This window comes from Macaca mulatta, chromosome 17 (genome assembly GCF_049350105.2).
Source record: "Macaca mulatta isolate MMU2019108-1 chromosome 17, T2T-MMU8v2.0, whole genome shotgun sequence".
Classification (NCBI taxonomy): Eukaryota; Metazoa; Chordata; class Mammalia; order Primates; family Cercopithecidae; genus Macaca; species Macaca mulatta.
This window is the reverse complement of record NC_133422.1, coordinates 93,599,592-93,620,560: the sequence shown is the minus strand read 5'-3', so window position 1 is coordinate 93,620,560 and position 20,969 is coordinate 93,599,592. Positions and strand designations below refer to the sequence as shown.

Sequence of the window (20,969 nt, the reverse complement as noted above, 5' to 3'; positions counted from 1 at the left end):
AGCAGAGCAATTGATATATATTAGGTAGATTACAAACCTTTAAGTTATTTTTACATCTAAAGCTGTCCCTTCTTTTCCAATAAATGATGTCTGTGGTAAAGAATATATCTGTTGGGTGTTAGTGACAAAATCAGAATGCTTTGTGTCTATTTTGGCTAGTAGTTAATTGTTTTTCTTTTATTATGTCTGCATTCTTATTTGTTCTTTAATTATACGGAGCTCATTAGCAGTTTTTCTTGCTTTATTTCTTATCTTCTAGCACAGTCAACTCGAGACAACAAGCATCTTTCAGAAAGGCATCAGGAATTGCATCTACATTAAGAACCCACTCCTCTGCTCTCGCGTTTGAGAACATAACACAGTATTTGCCTTTGTTGAAGGGCTCAAGCGGACGATTCAGAAGTAGAATAGATAACTGTTGGTGGTGGCTTGCAGCACCTAGTACTGACGGTTTTGTTAGGAAACACCACAGGCAGTATACAATGTAAAGCAAATTCTTTGGGTTCAGTTAAGGAGATTCCACTTGCACATGTTCTTGCTCTTTTGGTGTAAAAAATTAGGAAAGGTGACAGGCAGGATAGACTAAAATGAAGTGGTCCCATCTCCCATATGGAGAGCACCTGCCTCCACCACAGGCAAGTGTTTTGCCCTGGAAGCATAAACAGAAGATTGCAGTAATGCCCCTTCACCTCCATAGCCTTCAGGCTCCCACTGATAGCATCAAGATAAACTTGGTGTGGCAAGAGACTTGAGCCATCATCTTGTTTAACGTGTTTACACAGAAATTAAAATGGAACCCAGAGAGGCTGCGTAGCTTGCACAGCTGCTTAACTGAACTAGAACCAGAACCCAGTTTCCTAGTATTCTGGTGCCCATTTTATTTAAACATAGACAGCTGATCATGATAGTTTGGATCATTACTAAAGACCTTTGTATACAACAATCGCATGGCTAAGAAGATTCAGATGCTTGTTTTCTCATTATCCATGATTGGAAATGTAATAATAGACTTTGCTCTGCCACCAACAGAAGAGACAAGACACCTTTTCTGCTGTGGCTGTGAGTGCCCCACGGAGTGCTGAGATGTGACACATGTCTCTGGGGAAAGTAGCAGATGAGAGAGTGCGTTCTATTCCAACTCCATAGACTTAGCTGTGGAGACTGAGAGTCATGAAGAGCTCTGACAGACAAGAAGAACAGAATATAGACTTAGAGGCACCAGGCATGAAGAATCATAAAGATGGAGATGACTTCTATCTTGTGAATGTCTGAAAAGCCTCTCTCTCTTTCTGTTCCCAAATGCCACATCTCCAGCCCCCGTCTCTGCCTCCGTCTGTCTGTTTTCTTCTGTGGCTTCTCTTCTGTCCACCTCTTCAATGTTGGGCCCCCAGGATTTTGTCTTCAGAGCCACTTCCACCCTCTTCCTCAGGACATCTTGTCCACTCCCAAGTCTGGAACTCCAGCCTTCCTCTCGGCCTTGTGCTCAAGTTTCATCCCTCTAGCTGTCTATTGGATGTTTCCAGTTGGAAATTCCACAGGCATCTCTACCCAGGCATCTCTACACAAAGATGATAAGGATATTACCATCTTTTTGGCAGATTTGTTTTTCCTGAGTTTTCTGTCTTGTTTATGGATTCACCATTCATCAGGCTGCCCAAGCTAGAAATGTGGGATTTGTTAATCGGCCCTGCTGTGAGATGGGGAGACTGGTGTGATAACCCAAGAAAGACATTGTGGGCCTCTGGGTCTTACCCTTTTTAACCCGTTGCCTCAGCTCTACCCAATTGATGCTTCTGAAATGTGGAGCTCGTTTTATTCTCCTACCTAAAATGTTGCAGGATATTTTAGATTCTGAATGAAATCCCCAGTCTTTTTTTTTTAAGTGAAAGCAAGTTTATTAAGAAAGTAAAGGAATAAAGAATGGCTATGCCATTGGCAAAGCAGCCCTGAGGGCTGCTGGTTGCCCATTTTTATGGTTATTTCTTGATGATATGCTAAACAAGGGGGAGGTCCCCAATCCTTAGCAGGCAAATCCCAGACTCATTTCTCTTAACTTTTTTTTTTTTTTTAAATCATGCCCTGCCTTTTGGTTATGATGAGTGACTTGGTGATTGCTCAGGTGTGACTTGTCCCTTTGCACCTGCTGTGCCTTCTCCTAGAATGTGCTTTTCTCCTTTCCTGGCCAAGTGTTCTTGTCCTTCCAGATGGGCCTTCCCTTGGGAGGTGGTTTCTGACTACCATCCCCTAGTCCAAGTTGATTTCCACTGTTACCTTAAACTTTCTTTTGTCCTCTTATTACCTGTTGATATGCTGTCTCCCCACCTGGTGTTCCTTGGGGCTAGGGACTTCCTTCATTCACATTTCACATGTCTCTAGGGCCTGGCTCATAAGAGGTGCTTAATGAATATTTATTGAATTAATCAGCATCTTGTCCTTCAAGATCAGCCATCATTTTCTCTATCTCATCATTCAAAATATTTTCCTTCCTCTTCCCCTTCTTGCAACCAGTCATAGACTGGACTCTGTTAAATCTTTCCTAGCATCTGTGCTCATTTCCATCTTCAGTGTCTGTGCATCCTTTTCATTCAGCCAGGAGTGTTAAGCTCGATTCTGCCCCTTCATTCCAAGTCTATCCCATATTCCATTACTTTATGAAGACTTTCCTGACACACAGATGCTTAATTATTCTCTTTTGCTTTCTTTGTGTTGACTTTGACTCTACCACTGATTGTGAGCTTCAGAAGGGCAGGAATCTCATCGTCACTTCTTTTTCCTCCTGGTGCTTACTTTGTGTGCTGCACACCCCCTGGCATACACAGCGGCTCTCCAGCACGAGGCAGAGCTCTCCAGCAGCCTCAGCCTTCAGGACTAGGCAGCTTTTAACTGTATTTGGGCATCTTTGCAAGGAAAGGATTTTGTTAAATGTAATTTTTATTTATCTTGTTATCAGAGTGCCAGAGAAGCAGAAATCAAACTGAAAAGTGAAAGCAGAGTCAAACTTTTTTATCTGGACCCAGATGCCCAGGTAAGAACTATCTAAATGTTTAATATTTAAAACCAAGTGTGGGAGAGAAAATCATCGATGGGCTTATTTGTTTATTTGTTTGCTTTGTTTATTTTGGAACAACAAGCAAAATAACTATAGAAAATTCGGGGAAAAGAGGAAAAATAAAAATGTATAATCTCATCACCATAGCATTACTATTGTGAATATTTGATATTTAATAGATGTTTGAAAATTGGGAGAGATTTATTGAAAGACATTCTCAAGTTCACAAAGCACATCTAATTTATCTGTTAAAATAGCCATCAGAAAATAACAGGTATCACTGCAGGTGCCTGGGAGTCAATGATAATTCCCAAGTAGCCCAGGCTCAGGCTCAAATACAAAGCTTTTCCATTTAACTTCAATGATAAGTACTTCTCTGTTTCCTCACAGACCTCATAATCATATGTATGTGTGTTTATATGTCTATAATTTTTATCTGCTTTTAAGAAGTTTTTGTTTATCATGGTAAAAATATACATAATATAAAATTTACCATTTTAACCATTTTTAAGTGTACAGTTCAGTGGCATTAAATACATTCTCATTATTGTACAACCATTAACACCATCCTTTTCCAGAACTTCTTCATTTTCCCACACAGAAACTTTGTACCAAATAATCACCTTCCTTTCCTTCTTCCCCCATCCCCTGGTAACCTCCGTTCTACTCTGTGAACTTGCCTATTTTAGGAACCTCATAAATATGGAATCATATAGTATTTGTCCTTTGTTTCTGGCTTCTTAAACTTAATGTTTTCAAGGTCAATCCATGTTGCAGCATGTGTCAGAATTTCCTTCCTTTCTGTGGCGAATATTCCATTGTATGTATATACTACATTTTATGTATCCTTATACATCTGTTGATGGACACTTGGTTGGATACTGGATGGACATTGGTTGTGTTGTTCATAATCATAATTTTCAAGCTCTGTATTTTTTCAGTTCACCCATTGAGTAGGCATACCATCATGTCTTTTTTTTTTTTTTTTTTTTTTTGAGACGGAGTCTTGCTCTGTCGCCCCAGCTGGAGTGCAGTGGCGCAATCTTGGCTCACTGCAAGCTCCGCCTCCCAGGTTCACGCCATTCTCCTGCCTCAGCCTCCCAAGTAGCTGGGACCCCAGGTGCCCGCTACCACACCTGGCTAATTTTTTTGTATTTTTAGTAGAGACGGGGTCTCACTGTGTTAAGACAGGATGGTCTTGATCTCCTGACCTTGTGATCCACCAGCCTCGGCCTCCCAAAATGCTGGCATTACAGGCGTGAGCCACGACACCCCGCCCATGTCTTTGACCGTTATTATCAACTATGTGTGTAACTACTCTAAACCATAGAAACTGATTATATAATAGCAATACTATTGTGAGTAAATAAGTGTATATAGCTTTTCCATATTTTATTCTGTTTTCTTTGGATGCATTTATGATGATTTTTAAAAATAAGAGCATAACTTATTTATATGTTTACATTTTCTTTTAAAGAAGCTTGATTTCTCATCAGCTGAGCCAGAAGTTAAGCCATTTGAAGAAAAGTTTGGAAAAAGGATCCTTGTCAAGTGCAATGATTTATCTTTCAATTTGCAATGCTGCGTTGCCGAAAATGAAGAAGGACCCACTACAAATGTAATTTTTCTTTTTAAAAATAAAGATAAAAAAATAGAGGCAGAAGTTTCAAATGTGCCTTTACAGTACAGCTTGGATAAGAAATCCTAGTCCCTGGTATCAAAGAGGTGCAGTGTTTGGATCAGGATATGGAGGTTGTTTAGCCTGCAAGGACAGGATGTTCGTGTTGAAAGATGAGGGTGGTAGGTGTGTGCTCAGCTTTCTAGGAGACAGAGTTCATCTTAGATGCTTCGGGGAATGCAACTGTGTTTTCTATGGAGCAGACATTATGTAGCAAAACACATAAAGCTAAAATAATTGTTTTGTTTGTTTCCTAAAATGTTTTATAACCTAATTATCTGTATTCTAAAGGATGAGACTGTTTATCTTTAGTAGTAATTTATGGCAACAGTCCTAAATACGTCTTGTCATTTCTCTTTTGATAGCAACATTCTTTTGTCCCTGTTTGAGTCATAGTGATCGTTGGATTGTTTTGTTTTGTTCAGGTTGAACCTTTCTTTGTTACTTTATCCCTGTTTGACATAAAATACAACCGAAAGATTTCTGCCGATTTCCACGTAGACCTGAACCATTTCTCAGTGAGGCAAATGCTGGCCACCACGTCCCCGGCGCTGATGAATGGCAGCGGGCAGAGCCCATCTGTCCTCAAGGGCATCCTTCATGAAGCCGCCATGCAGTATCCGAAGCAGGTGGGGAATATGAGCCTAGCATTCCTACTACTCAGACTCACCTTGCATGCTATGTAAATGCACCAAAAATGCTCAAATTAGACCTTGTAACGCAGAAGTGGGGTCGTTAGACTCTTAATTAATAGTATTTATTATTAGACAGTAAAAGCAAGCTGAGAAATAAGTGGCTTTTAATTTCGTTTCTTCTTTCTAAACGTTCTAGTTACCTCCCTCACCAAATAGACTTTTTGAGCAGATGATGAACTATTTGTCAGCTAACTAGTTTGGCACTGGGTGCTTTTTACTAGTTGTCCTGTTTCACTGTTCTTTGCTGTTTAATGTTCATGGGAGTTGTTTAACACAGCTGTGAATTCTGCTGACTGAAGAAAATTCTTTGTCTCCTAGGGAATATTTTCAGTCACTTGTCCTCATCCAGATATATTTCTTGTGGCCAGAATTGAAAAAGTCCTTCAGGGGAGCATCACACATTGCGCTGAGCCATATATGAAAAGTTCAGACTCTTCTAAGGTATGAATGGCTTTTAAACTTTGTGGTGGTAAAAAGCAGTCTGAACAGAGGCCTTTATGTGAAACTATAAATGCTTAATGAAATAAAACGTAAGCCATATTTATACTCTAAAAGACGTAGAATATGCTACATGTATTTACTCTGAACTTTATGTCGTTATTGTGAAGGAAATGTAGTCCTGTGTGTAAATAAAATGCTCCACTTGACTAGACAATTCTGACCTCCTAAAATAATTTGCAAAGGAATTACCAGCTTAATAGTAAACTTTCTCTGTTAGAAAATACATGTATGATATTCAAATAAAGTTCCTTATATTTGTTAATGTGCCTCTTGGGTCCTGAAATTATATTTTGGTCCACTTACACTTATATATGAGGCTGGAGACCAGGAGATGCCCTTGGCTCAGATGGCCTGGCCAGTAGTGTCAGTGATTCAGGTCCACTTGGTTTTCGCTAGAGAGGGCAGAGTTTTAGGTGGAAGATGGAAAGAAAACATACGTGATGTATGTTTGGTTTTTTTCAAAGCAGTGTTTGTTACTCGGGAAGTGCCTAGGCATGGACATACCATAGCATTATTAAATATTAGAGGTCATCTAGTAAAAGATATGCTTTCATATTTCAGGACACTGAGGCTCACCAAGGCTTAGTGACCTGCTCAGTGTCTCACAGCTGGAGCTGCCAGAGGGCACTTGACTGCCACTTCGTAGCACCTTGTGCTACCTGGTTAGTGTAATCTGTTGAGTGCTATTATCCTTGCCAGTTTTATGTATTTTTAGTTCTTTTTTTTTTTTTTTTTTTTTTAATTTATGTGGTCATCTGAGAGGCCTGAATTCACTGACAAGGACTGGTCCGCATACCCCAGAGGCTGTGAGTGAAGTTTACTAAGTTGGATTCAGAGTTTCCTTTCATCACCTCTGTGGGCACTCATGCATCATAGCTGTGTCCACAGGATGCAGGATGGCCATTGAGAAATGGGTTTCGGAGTCAGAAACCTGGGTGCTGTATGCCTAACTCACCTGGGTCCTTTGGACAAATCACATCACCTCTCTGGCCTCCAGATGTTCCTTCTGTGCATGAAGGATGATGTTACTTCCTGCCTCTGCCTTCCTCATAGGGACAGTGTTAGGATCAAACAGATCATGGACAAGTCAGTGCTGTGGGCACCATAAATCACAGAAAGCCCAGAAGACGTCGTCATTTATTACAGCCCCAGTCAAGTAAAAGCCCATTTACCCAGGCACATTGTTTCCAACAGTAAGCGTTTTTGGCTGATGAAAGCTGTGTAAAGTTTGGTCTCTGGAGAGAAGCTGTTTTATTTTTTTAAATCAAGTCTGTAAAACCGTGGACAAGAAGCTCTTTTAGCTCTTTTATGTTTTGATTAATAATCAATGAAGGCCCGAGATAAGATCTCCTCCCCCGACTGTGTATGCAACACATTTCCAAGGCCCATCCACACCAACTTTGTTACTTCTGCCTGCTGCATGCATAGTTTGAAATTTGGCAGCTCATGTTGGTGTAAAAATCACATATCACTGTAGGCTAAACTTACCTCTGCACACTCCTCCATGTCCACTGAGCATCTGCTGAAGTCTGCTTTTTCTTCATTATTTATGGAATGTAAAGCTCATCCATGTGTACATTATTCATGCATTTACTTTCCTGCCACCTCCAAAACATTCAATTAAAGCAGGATTTAAGGCTCAACCATCTTACTTTAGCACAGTTTTGGCAGAAATGTTACAGTGAGATGATTTTTTTCAGTCTGTCAAAGTTGTTTCTTCATGTTTTCCAAGATGGTCTAGAACATCATTTAGAGTAAATTTTCATTTTGGAGGAAATTTTTATGAAAAGTCTCTGTAGGTATCTCCTGTGAATAGATGTTTTAAAAATAAAGAGAAGGGGGAAAAGGCCCAAAGGGCAAAAATAGGTTTCTTACTCTGACTTTCACACATACTGTGTTCTATTTGCACCCTTCATATATCTGAGAGCTAAGTCCTCATTCATTGCAGAAAAGGTTTATTGATGTCTTATGTTTTAGCCTTAAATTTCATGAAATTACTGCATTTTACTCCACAACATATTCATCGTTGTTAGAACCAAAAAATCTTGAACCTGAGAATGTTTGAGTAAATTGACCCTGCAGCTAGGCAGATCATTGTACCCTAAGACTCATACACCTAAGACCCCACTAAGTCACCCCATCCAAGGAGGCAAGAACATACCTCACTGGAAAATGGGGGAGGTCCCAGATGAATCCCTGACGTCTCTTCCAATTAGGATTTATTTTCCAGGTTACTCATGAAGGCAGCAGTTCCTACAGCATGATCATGGTAGGATTATAAAGTTTCGCAACTGGCAGGGATCATGAAAAGTATAGCCCCCATTTTCAGGTGTGGATAGTGGAGCCCAGAGAGATTTGATGGCCTACAGAGTCAGACAGCTGGATTCAGTGTGACTTAGAGACAGACAGCTTTGTCGTCTAGATCCTTCTGGATCCTTCTAGATCCTTCCTGTGGCTGATGGTGCACACAGATCACCAGAGGTCTTGTCAGAATGCAAGTTCTTATCCAGGAGGGTTGGGGCAAGGCCTGAGACTCTGCATTTCTACAGTGATGCTGATGCTGTAGCATACTTTGGCTTTGGAGCACATTTCCCAAAATCGGTTGACTTTGATATAATTATGTAAAAGACCCTTCAGTAAAAAAAATAAAATAAAAAATTAAGTAATGTAAAAGACTCTTCACTGTGACTCTGAGACAATCAAACTTTACACTGATGACAAAGCACTATCATAGTACAGACTAATTTGGAAAAATTAAGCATTATCGTTTTTAGCAATAGGGGTATAGATGATTAATAATAGGCCTGCCTTAGGCTAAAAGCAAATAAGCTTTATTGTACACTCTGAATTAATCAGTCGATCTACAACAAACCAAAATTAATCATTAGGAAGTAGAAATAGCAGTAATTCATATTTAGAAAGCAAGAATATAGCATTGAGAGCCTCGGCCTAACTGAAGTCAGTATCTTAATATCTTACCCCTTATATTGTGGAAATCAGCATAAGCTAGTGCACATTAGGAGCTGTGAAAGCTTAGTATTTTAATTAATGTTCTCATTTAAATCCTAATAATGTGATATATTTTGGTATGGATACCAAATAGTAATTATTAATAACTCAGTAGACTTATAATAAGTAGTATTTAGTCATAAAGATGTATGAAAACCTCTGAAACAGTGTGTTTGTTGCCTGTAAAGACCAAAGAAGAGACATGGATTTTGGAAAGTCTTCATTCTGTATTCTTTGAGAATCACTGCTAGAGAATGGCTTAAATAAACTACTCTGCACAGAGTGTGAGTGCAGCCATATTCATTACTGTATGATTTGCTTTTCTATGCATCTGATGCTATGGTAAGGACTTATTTAGTGAGTGTGTAAGGATGGCTATTTAGGTCACAGTTCTTTCAGTGAGATACAGTATCTCATAGCTTTATTCTCATGTCTTCAAGGTGGCTCAGAAGGTGCTGAAGAATGCCAAGCAGGCATGCCAAAGACTAGGACAGTATAGAATGCCATTTGCTTGGGCAGCAAGGTAAGGAACACCTTGTATACCTTTTAAATCGATATAGATAGATGCATGGATGGGTCAATAGGCCTATTCTGTTTGTTGTTCAGAGACAAAGAGGATTTGAGTGTGTAAAATTGAGAAATACGTAAGCCCAAATTTTGAAAAAATCATTTAGTAGAGTCACAGAGAGGAAAGACACTGTCTGGAGAGGTGCTACCTGGAGATGGCAGGGTGCATGGGAGTGTTAGCTGCAGAGCTGGGATTCTAGGACCCAACCATGTGCCTCCAGCTGGAAGTCAGGGCAGTCCAGTGTGGCCTGGGGTGATCTTTATCTCTTGACTCTACTTGTTAAGCATTTGACTTACGTATGTTGTTTCCTAAGCACAAGCCATTGACTGGAACTGTTTTCTATGTAAATTGATTTAGTTGTCCTCATCCCCGTAAATGTTTTCTATGTTTTTAGATAGTGAGATTTCTGTTGGCTATAGCCAATGGAATAGTAATTAGACTTCTCATAGAAACCAGATTTAAATAATGAATTGATTTTGGTGTTTTGGAAACCCAGTTTAGAAATGTTGCTTTGCCATTTCAGGACATTGTTTAAGGATGCATCTGGAAATCTTGACAAAAATGCCAGATTTTCTGCCATCTACAGGCAAGACAGCAATAAGCTATCCAATGATGACATGCTCAAGTTACTTGCAGACTTTCGGAAGTGAGTTTCAAGGTCTTATTTCCACACCTGAAAGATAGAAGCTGTGTAGTGAGGAGGGAGGAACAGGGGAGCAGTCATTTACGTTGCTGGATTTAGACATCAGACGGGATGGCAAATGAGCGTGGAGCATTTCGTCAAACCCTTAAGAAGAAAGATGGGATGAAAATCAGAAGAATAACTGGTTAATTTGACTTCTGTAGAGGATGTTTTGGGAGGTGCTGTGAAGGGTGGGTTGGATAGGGTTGAGCCTAGGGGGTAAGGAAACAGTTGAGGAACCTTGTCAAGAGTTGAGAAAGGACTCAGCAAAGCCACTGCAAGTGCAAACAGGAAGAAGGGGACAAATTCAAATCGTGTCAAAGAGATACGATGACTGGGTCTTGGCTTCCTGGTTGGGTGTTGGGGTGGTAATAGTCTAAGATAAATAACTTGCAAGGTATCTAACTTGGAAGTTTCTTGCACCAGTTGTTGCTTGGCTTATGGCACCATTGCTCCACTCTGCCTGTGGCCTCACATGGTCCTCTTACTGTGTGTCTCTGTCCAAATTCCCTTCTTAGAACACTAGTGATAAAGGATCAGGGCCAAGCCTAGTGACCTCATCTTAACTGATTGCGTTGGCCGAGACTCTGTTTCCAAATAGGTTCCGTTTATAGGTACAAAGAGTTAGGACTTCACCATGCTTTTGGAGGACACAATTCAACCCATAGAGGGAGCAAGGAATGTGTGCAACATCACAGGGCTGGCAGCTTCCCCAAGTCAGTCTTGCCCGAGGGTCTGTGCCCTTAACCTCTGTGCTGTTTTGCTGCTACATCATAAAGAGTTCACTTCTGAGCCTTTGAAACTGATTTTCTTTGCTAGGGAGATGGGTCTTAGAACTTTTCTGGGGAAATTCTGGGAATGTGAAAGAGCTGAGGGCACTAGAAGATGTGAAATGAAAAGAATAGCTGAGAGCCAAATGCTAACTATTCTATGCCAAAGATATCCTTGTTTTGTTTGTTTTTTGTGCATATCAAAATAACAATCTTATCAGTTTGTCTAGAATTCAAGAATGGTGGTTTAGCTTTCTTTAACCTCATTTTACCATTTTCTTATCTCTCTTCAGTAGTAGGAATAGAAAAGATATGAGTCATAGAAACAGGCTCAGTAAGTTCTAAAAACATAGCGATGTATTCCTAATCAGAATCCAATCACATCCACGTCAGCAGGTGACTTTAGCCTTCACAGCGATGTGAAATCCCTTGTCAAGAGGCTCAAAAAGGTAGAAAGGATTCTCAAGGTCTCTTTCAGTTATGTGATGATACAGTTTTTGACAGTCTTGATGTTTCACCTTTTTGGAGCTTTAATGAGAAGTGCAACCTCAGTTTTGCTAGCATCAAGCTAATCTTACCTGGACAGATGTTAGCCTGTTCAGCAAAGCAGAGTGCATACCCACTGGGCTGATTTGGAATGAACCTTTCCCAGTTCATGTAGGGAATTGGCGAACGGGGAGAGGAGGATGCTGGTGAAGGACAAAGCCTGCTGGGTTAGCCTTCCAGGGTTCCTGAACTGTACAGGTGCCCCAAATTCCCAGTCACTATGTGACAGTTTTATGACCTGGTAAGGACACAGGTCTTGGCCAGGGAGTGCCCCCTGGATCCCTATGAATCTGTTATTCATGAAAGACTAAATGAAAGAATAGTACCTTATTTTTACTTTTAAATCATAGAGGGTCTTTAATTTACAAACATAATATATGTTCATTTTAGAAATTTTGAGAAAAACAGAATACAAGGATGAAAAAAGGTTTACTACTAGTTTTACCCTTCATGATGAACTTTTGGGGAACATTTTTTTTTTTTTTTTTTTGCGATGGAGTCTCGCTCTGTCCCTCAGGCTGGAGTGCAGTAGCGCGATTTTGGCTCACTCCTGCCTCAGCCTCCCGAGTAGCTGGGACTGCAGACGCCCACCACCACACCTGGCTAATTTTTGTATTTTTAGTAGTGACGGGGTTTCACCATATTGGCCAGGCTGGTATCGAACTGCTGACCTTGTGATCTGCCCACCTCGGCCTCCCAAAGTGCTGGGATTACAAGCGTGAACCACTGCCCCCAGCCTAGGGGGGAACGGTTTTTTTTTTTTTTTTTTCTTTTTGGAGACAGAGTTTCACTCTTGTTGCCCAGGCTGGAGTGCAATGGCCTGATCTCGGCTCACCGCAACCTCCACCTCCCAGGTTCAAGCAATTCTCCTGCCTCCCTGGTAGCTGGGATTATAGATATGTGCCACCACACGCAGCTAATTTTGTATTTTTAGTAGAGATGGGGTTTCTCCATGTTGGTCAGGCTGATCTTGAACTCCCAACCTCAGGTGATCCACCCACCTGGGCCTCCCAAAGTGCTGAGATTACAGGCATGAGCCACCGCGCCCGGTTGGGAATATTTTTTTTACATTTTATTTATTTACATTTTATTTTAGTTTATCTTATGTAGCTATGATCATACCAAATATGTGATATTTCCCCGCATAACTCAAGTATTTTCTGAAAGTGTGATATACACATTTTTATAGACATCATTTTTAATGCATAAGTATTATAATAGTCCATTGAGATAGATCATAGATTGTTTAACTCTTCCCCCATTTTTTGACTTTTTTTTTTTTTCCGAGATGGAGTCTTGCTCTGTCGCCAGGCTGGACGGCAATGGCACCATCTTGGCTCACTGCAACCTCTGCCTTCCGGGTTCAAGCAATTCTCCTGCCTCAGCCTCCTGAGTAGCTGGGACTGCAAGCACCCCCTACTACACCCAGCTAATTTTTTTTTTTTTTTTTTTTGTATTTTAGTACAGATGGGGTTTCATCATGTTGCCCAGGCTGGTCTCAAACTCCTGACTTCAGGCAATCCGCCTGCCTCAGCCTCCCAAAGTGCTAGGATTACAGGTGTGAGCCACCATGCCTGGCCATTTTTTGACTTTTAATGTGTTTCTGATTTTTCAGAATTATGGCTATAAGCCACAGTTAGAATCTTTAAAAAATCTTCTCTATTGGTAGTGGGTAATAGATTATCATACATACTATATTATCATATAGTAATTATTGTCATTTTTTTGAGTTTCAAGAAAATTTCATTCTTACTAATGTTTTCAAAACCCAGTCACCTTTAGTTGGATAGATTTCAATATTTTCTTTCACTCAACTACCATGCAACTCTGAATAACCACTAGGTAGGTCTGTGTGGACTTAGGAAAGTGAATACACTACATTATTAAGGAAGAAAAATGTATCTGTATGACTACATTTTTTGAAAGAAAATATCACATATTTCTTTTGTATGTAAATGAAAGAAGTGGATAAGCAAGTAGTTGTCTAGATGGAACGATAGGCATAAAAATAGCTATTTAGGATATATGCCAAATAATCATGGTTATCTCTGAGGGATGGGTTGATGGGTGATATTTCACCTTCCACTTTATAGCATTCTGTCATTTTTATATGAACTTTTTAAAAAAAAACACTAACACTTTTATATTCAGACAAAACAAAGAATGAAGTTTTTTATATTGATGGAGGTTGCAGCCCTGTCTCAGAAGTCACTTCCTAGGCTGGTTAGCCTGACACTTCCCCTCCTCAGGGGCAGCCCCTGCTCATGGGCCTGTCTTCGGTGGAGGCTGGGGAGTGGGGCTTCACATGGCCACTAATCTGAAAGTGATCGGAGCAGAAAGCCCATGGCCAGGCAGCAAAGAACACAGGGAAAACCAATGTGGCTTCTCTTCTGCACACCATTTCTTCATGCGTGTGCTCAGCGGGAGGGCGTTGGTGTGAAGAGTGTGCTCCAGGTGGCCAGTTAGAGACCCAGAAACCTGAAAACGGGGATCCAATGCTGACAGCAGAGAAGACGCAGCGGGGTAAGTGAGGCCACTCTCCTCAATAAGTATCCAAAGAAACGTTGGTGCCCACTCCCCGCATTCTTCACAGCAGAGTTAGGGGAAGTGGAGGATTCCTTTTTCATTTTTAAAAAAACTTTGTAGTGCTATTTTTCTTTCCTCTTTATTTTTTACAGGAAATAATCTCATGTCAGTGGCCTGGGCACCAGCTTGGATCCAAAGCTATTGTTTCTACTCCCATGATCATCTCAAAATGTTATTTAATAATGCATGAGAAAAATTTCTTCACACTGTCTCAGTCTTTACAAAACAGCTGCCAAAGCTCATAAGCCACTTTTCTTTTTCCCTTGCAATAATTACCCAGGGATATGTTCCAAGATTTAGTAAGAAAGCGATTCTGTCAGATAGATGATATTGCTGACATTTTATAAGAAGAGAGACTTAGTATTTTCGATTTGATTTGTTTATGGTGGTATCTCCTGGATAAGATGGTATCTTATCTTTTTTAACTTCTGCAGGAAATGTGAAGGCATGAAGGCAAAGTATAAAAATAGAATGTTTTCTTTAAAATGTAGACCTTTTCAATGGTACTACGTTGGATAGTTTAGGTAATAATACTCCTAAGGTTTTGCATACGCAACTTAATGTATCTCTGTTTATTTGTACACTCATTTTCTTTGCATCCAAGTGTTAACAGCTTTACCCCTATTTTGCCCTGGTTACACTGCACTCAAGCCAGGTAGGGCTGCTTGGCTTTCTCTAAACTCACTGTGGACTTCCCTCTGCCATGCTTTTCTCTCTGTCCAAATTGTGTCCTCTTCTTGCCTCCTCAAGCAGCACATAAATCACACACACAGCATACACACCTCCCCTTTTCCTTTGTCTCTCTGAGGGAACTCTACTCATCTTTCAAAGCCCAGTCTGTAGCTCACTTCCATGCTGGGAGACCTGGAGGCGGTTACTTGGCTTCTCTGCCTGAGCCTCCTCCTCTTTCTAAGGGTGGATAATAATGGCCCCTGCCCCCTAAAACCATGGTGGGGAATAGATGCAAAAGGCATTAAGGTGATTTCTCCCACCGTGAATACTGATATCATCCCTTATTCCCTCTCGTTAGATCTAGATACTCTGCCTTCTGGTAGTGGTTCGTACATACTCTGTGAAAGTAATTGCCCTCATATGCCGTAAGTAGCTTACAGTATCGACTGGACTTTTGGCTTCTTGAGGAGAGAAATCATATCTTGTTTGCATTCCTCCATGGTCCTGAGTACATACATTGCAGTATATCCTAACCACTTGATAAATGCTTATTGAATTTTCTTCATAGACATAAATTCAGTGATTTTTATTTAAACAAAAATATCTCAAATTTCTTTCAATCATATATAGTTTTTTTTTTTTTTTTTCTAAGTGACACCAAAGCTTTTAGGGAATATTTCCTTCCACAAAACACAGTTAGAAGATTAAAATCACCACCAACAGCAGTCCAAACACACCTGTATTGCCAGCTAATCATTTTAATGAGCCAATACAGGAAGTCAGGAAGGGAGGACCAGGCTGCAGAAACACTGAGATAAGGACCCTAAGTCTGCGGGCATGGGAGGACTGCTAGTTGGTGACACCATTCTCCTTTCCTGTGTGGGAATTGTTGAGTCAGCAGGAATGGATGGGCAGTGGGAAGGGAAAATTTTCCTCAGAGACAGTTTGAGCCTCACTTCTATGTTCACGCACAGACAGGAGCAGTTCCCAGAGGCCAGGCATCCTGCAAGTGTCTGTATTGCATGCTTATTTAATTCGTGTAATTTTAAGATGAGTTTTCATGTTGAAGTATTATTTTATAAATTTCGCAAAGAATATAGGTACTCTCTAGCAAAACAAAGCAAAAAGACCAAAAACTATTCTCAGTCATGAAATAATTCACTGTGTAACACGCACACCCACCACTTTGGAAATGCATAAAAAGGCAGTAAAATCTTTACCGCCTGTCAGTGTTTAATGTCTAATAAACCAGATTCAACGAAAACCGTAAACTTTTGAAATGGGTTTAAGATTGGGTTTTTTTTTTTTTTGAGACGGAGTCTTGCTCTGTCACCCAGGCTGGAGTGCAGTGGCCGGATCTCAGCTCACTGCAAGCTCCGCCTCCCGGGTTTACGCCGTTCTCCTGCCTCAGCCTCCCGAGTAGCTGGGACTACAGGCGCCCGCCACCTCGCCCGGCTAGTTTTTTTGTATTTTTTAGTAGAGACGGGGTTTCACCGTGTTAGCCGGGATCGTCTCTCGATCTCCTGGCCTCGTGATCCGCCCGTCTCGGCCTCCCAAAGTGCTGGGATTACAGGCTTGAGCCACCGCGCCCGGCCAAGATTGGGTTTTTGAAAACTTAAAGCTGGCAAAAAAAAAAAAAAAAAAAAAAATTTTTTTTTAAAGTACATGTGCTACATAATATGGAACTAAACTCAGAAATGTGCTTGGAAACACATGGAAAGAATGCCTTTACAGAAGCAGCAACTAGAAGTAAAATCTCTCAGCAGAGGGAGGAAATAGAATAAGAAATAACTATAGTTAGGCACAGAAGTATACATTATAGGAAGATTTTCAGTGAAGATCATTCAATTAAAATATGTTACTTAGAAACATATTTTAATTGTATTCCATCTCTCTCAAAAATTTATATGTGGAGGATGTTGGAGTGATCTTAAAAATGGTGATGGGCCGGGCACGGTGGCTCAAGCCTGTAATCCCAGCACTCTGGGAGGCCGAGACGGGCGGATCAAGAGGTCAGGAGATCGAGACCATCCTGGCTAACACGGTGAAACCCCGTCTCTACTAAAAAAATACAAAAAAACTAGCCGGGCGAGGTGGCGGGCGCCTGTAGTCCCAGCTACTCAGGAGGCTGAGGCAGGAGAATGGCGTAAACCCGGGAGGTGGAGCTTGCAGTAAGCTGAGATCCGGCCACTCCAGCCTGGGTGACAGAGCGAGACTCCGTCACAAAAAAAAAAAAAAGAAAAAATTGGTGATGAAGATGCCTGTTCATTTATAGGTGGAAATAATTAGGAGGGGTGAAATCCGTTACTCTTGCATACTTACTTACGTTTAAAATATAATTTGTAATAAACAGAATATTTCTAACTCGAAGCAGATACAACTTCATAGGTGTCTCTAAAATTTGGGGAATGCAGGGTCTTGTGATGTGTTGTAGTGTTGAATTGCTCCAATGAAGAGGTGAGCAAGGCACCGTATGTCAAGAAAATCAATACCTTCATAAAACCACTGGTCTGAAGGTTGACGCCCCCGAAGAGCTCTGTGTGAAGCTCAGAGAGGCTCCCACAAGATATCATTATAGGAGAGTGCCCAGAGCTTGGGAGACGGTCAGTGGAAAGCTTTCAGGAAATGACTGACCCTTGAGGGAGGGCTGCTGCCCCTCCTCCCACCAGGAGAAAAGGATCTTGTGTGTATGAAGCAGCTCACACCGCAGGCACAGGGGAAAACTGCAGGGGAGTGCTCGGCTGTACCCGGAGAGCTCTTGGCCAGAAATCTTTTCAACAGAAGGCAGATCGTGTGAAAAATCATTGACTTACCTTCCTGACCATTACCTCTTTCAGGAACTGTTCATTTAAACTCAGGTGTAAACAGAAGACAAGTGGAAATGAGAGGGAGGGACCCTGGGAGAAAGAGAATAACAACTTAGAGCTGGCGATGGGCCACGATGGATCTTCTCAACATCGTGTCTAGTCTTAAGGATGCAGGAATTTAGAAATTTTAGGGAAGTCCTAATTCAGGTGAAAAATGTTCCAAGTTGTACTGAGGAGTGACGCGTGAGGCTGCTTAATAGACAACAGTCATGTCCAAGGAATTTGCAAAATAGGAGGTAGGAACTTGTCAAAAATGGAAACAAAACCAAATGCTGAATCTGCCAGTCCCCGTGCTTTGGTGAACCTTGGCAGCGTTCTAAAGGAAATCTGAAACAGGTGGCTTAGGAAGGTCGGTGAGGCGGCATTCTGTTTCCTCAGACTAAGTCACGTTGTGTTGAACTAGTCATCCTAACCGCATTTCTTCTCTTTGTAACTGCGCTGCTAAGCTGGTGTAGTAGAGGAGTGCAAAGCCTTCAGCAGAATGTTTTTACCACATGTGGGTGCCATAGTAGCCTGTGAACGAGTGAGAGAAGCACTGCACACGTGAGTGGGCAGTTGTTCAACTGCTGGAAAAACCAGATGCTAGGGAGGGTGATTAATGAGCTAGTGTCAGTCTGGAAATGGGCCTCCAGAGACTTGGGAAGGAGCCTGTTCTTGGCAATATTCTGTGCAATATCTTTACCAATGACTTTTATGGGACTATAAAATGCTGATTAAATATTTTTGTGGCATAAAGCTATTAGGAATATCTAATGCAGTAGATGTTAGAATCTGGATCTAGGAGGACTTTGATAAACTAGAAATAACTCAAACATAATATGAAATTTTGGCAAGACAAAAATTAAATTCTCTTCTGAGGTCCAAAAATATAATTATATAAATAAAAGACAAAGAAATTAGCATGTGAAAAAAGATGTAGGGATTTTAGGTGACTACATTTCCTGTGAGTCACTAGAATGGTATGGCTACCTAAAAGTAATAGCTTTGGGGCTGTGTTAGTAGACAGGTATATTGTAGAAAACCAGACAGGGGCTGTGCACCCACCTGTGCACCCACACTGGCCAGATTTATGCAGTTCCAGGCACCGTAATGTAACTGGCAGGTTCTTCTGGGAGAGAATGACACTGGGGCAAGGTACATAAGTGTGAGAATAGAGGGCTTCAGAATGTGCGGTATAGGTGACTGAAAGACAGCGGAGCATCACTAGACCCCTTGGTGAGTAGAAGTTTCAGGGAGGTGAATTTCACCATGCTATGAGGAAGAGCAGACTAGTGTCAAAACCGCTGGGTCAGAAGTCTCATTGTCACTAGGAAGGGTGAGGCAATAGCAGCACTTGTCAGGAGTGTCACAGGGGATTCCTATATTGGATTGAGTCCGAACAAATGTTAATACAACAATTTCAGTGAGCTTTGACTCTGTACCCAGCATTTTGCTGGACGCTGGAGCCTAAGATGATTTCTAATTCCTAATGGTGCTGATTGTATTTTTTATTTTATTTTTTATTTCAATAGGTTTTTGGAGAACAGGTGATGTTTCCTTACATGAATAAGTTGTTTAGTGGTGATTTCTGTGATTTTGGTGCACCCATCACTTGAGCAGTGTACACTGTACCCAATTGTAGTCTTTTATCCCTCACCCCACTCCCACCCTTTTCCCCAAGTCGCCACAGTTCATTGTATCATTCTGATGCCTTTGCATCCTCATAGCTTAGCTCCCCCAAATGGTGATGATTCTAAATGAGCCAAATATTTATGGTGAGGCTGGAGTGGTTCAGGAACACTTGAGCTATAACTGTTTTGCTGATATTCTTTATCTAGACCTGTACTGTGCAGTGCGCAGCCACTAGCCATGTGTGGCTGTCCTGTGAAATACAGGACGTCTGAATTGAGATGTGCTTTAAGTATAAAACCAGTAATACACATCTGGTTTTAAAGACTTAGAGTGCACATTTTTTATACTGATTAAATACTGAAATGGTAATATTTTGGACCTATTTGGTTGAATAAAGTATATTATTAATGTTATTAGTTCCTGTTTGCCATTTTGCATGAGGCTACTAGAATGTTTAAAATTGTCTTTATGGCTTGGTTTATGTTTCTCTTGGAAGTGCTGCTCTAGAGTGTTGGTTTTAGAGTTAACTTACAAATGTTTGATTTTTCTCTTCTTTTGTTTGCAGACCTGAGAAGATGGCTAAGCTCCCAGTGATTTTAGGCAATCTAGACATTACAATTGATAATGTTTCCTCAGACTTCCCTAGTAAGTGTCAGTTCTACATAATAGAATTTTTGTTAGTTCAGTTTTTACTTCAGTTTGAATTATTTTGAATATCTTTTCAGATTATGTTAATTCATCATACATTCCCACAAAACAATTTGAAACCTGCAGTAAAACTCCCATCACGTTTGAAGTGGAGGAATTTGTGCCCTGCATACCAAAACACACTCAGCCTTACACTATCTACACCAATCACCTTTACGTTTATCCTAAGTACTTGAAATACGACAGTCAGAAGTCTTTTGCCAAGGTGAGTGTCAACGTGGGGGTTTCATTCTTGATGTCAAACCCTCCCTTTAGATTCAGCTTCCCATGTTCTTTTATAAATATTTACATAGTCTGACTTTCTGGGTTTTTTTCTTATTCTGTTTTGTTTAACTATTGCTGCAGGCTAGAAATATTGCGATTTGCATTGAATTCAAAGATTCAGATGAGGAAGACTCTCAGCCCCTTAAGGTTTGTTTTTTGTTTTTTTTTTAAATGTATGTTCACCTACCTATTCTGATTTTTCCATTTTCAAAATGCACTTTCGTGATACCATACAACTAAAACAATTTAGTACATTTTAATTGACACAAATCAAAAATAGATAATGTTACGATGTATAAACATATATGCTGAATCTTAATGAATATGGAATATTTAGGTTCTTGCTCCTAATTGACTGTTTTTTTATTCTCTTTAAGGATGAAAGTTTCTTATACATACTCAATTCAGCAAACACTTACTGTCCACCTACTATGAGCCAAGTGCTCATACTGTCAGTGCTATGAATTATGATATGAATAATGTTGATAATAGAAATAGTAATAACTGATCAACAATCGATGATCTTTATTAAATGTTTACTACAGTATAGTAATAATCACAGCAGTAGATTATGGGTAACGTTTATTGAAAGCTGTTTGTACTTCAGGTACTGCTCTAGTGTGTGTTTAACTATTTTGGTTCTCATAACAGTCTTTTGATGAATTAAGTATTATTATTATCCATATTTTTCAGGTGAGGGGAGTAGTGCAGAATTTATTGCCTCAGGTAAAACATTAGTGGAATCAAGATTCAAACCCAGGCA

At 40.5% G+C, this 20,969-nt stretch overlaps 1 protein-coding gene across 26 annotated transcripts in view; it reads left to right on the top strand.

The window, feature by feature from the left end:
* DOCK9 (dedicator of cytokinesis 9) overlaps positions 1–20,969 on the top strand; it is a 299,986-nt gene that overhangs the window by 182,275 nt on the left and 96,742 nt on the right. For all 26 annotated transcript variants that reach the window (XR_013407697.1, XM_077973900.1, XM_028837250.2 and 23 more), the window contains exons 10-18: positions 2,951–3,025; positions 4,527–4,667; positions 5,153–5,356; positions 5,741–5,863; positions 9,373–9,455; positions 10,024–10,146; positions 19,800–19,879; positions 19,960–20,147; positions 20,288–20,353. Coding sequence is in view for 25 of the 26 variants with exons in the window: in XM_077973900.1 (XP_077830026.1) it covers positions 2,951–3,025; positions 4,527–4,667; positions 5,153–5,356; positions 5,741–5,863; positions 9,373–9,455; positions 10,024–10,146; positions 19,800–19,879; positions 19,960–20,147; positions 20,288–20,353 (1,083 nt within the window). In the remaining variant the exon portion in view is untranslated. The remainder of the gene's footprint in view (positions 1–2,950; positions 3,026–4,526; positions 4,668–5,152; positions 5,357–5,740; positions 5,864–9,372; positions 9,456–10,023; positions 10,147–19,799; positions 19,880–19,959; positions 20,148–20,287; positions 20,354–20,969) is intronic.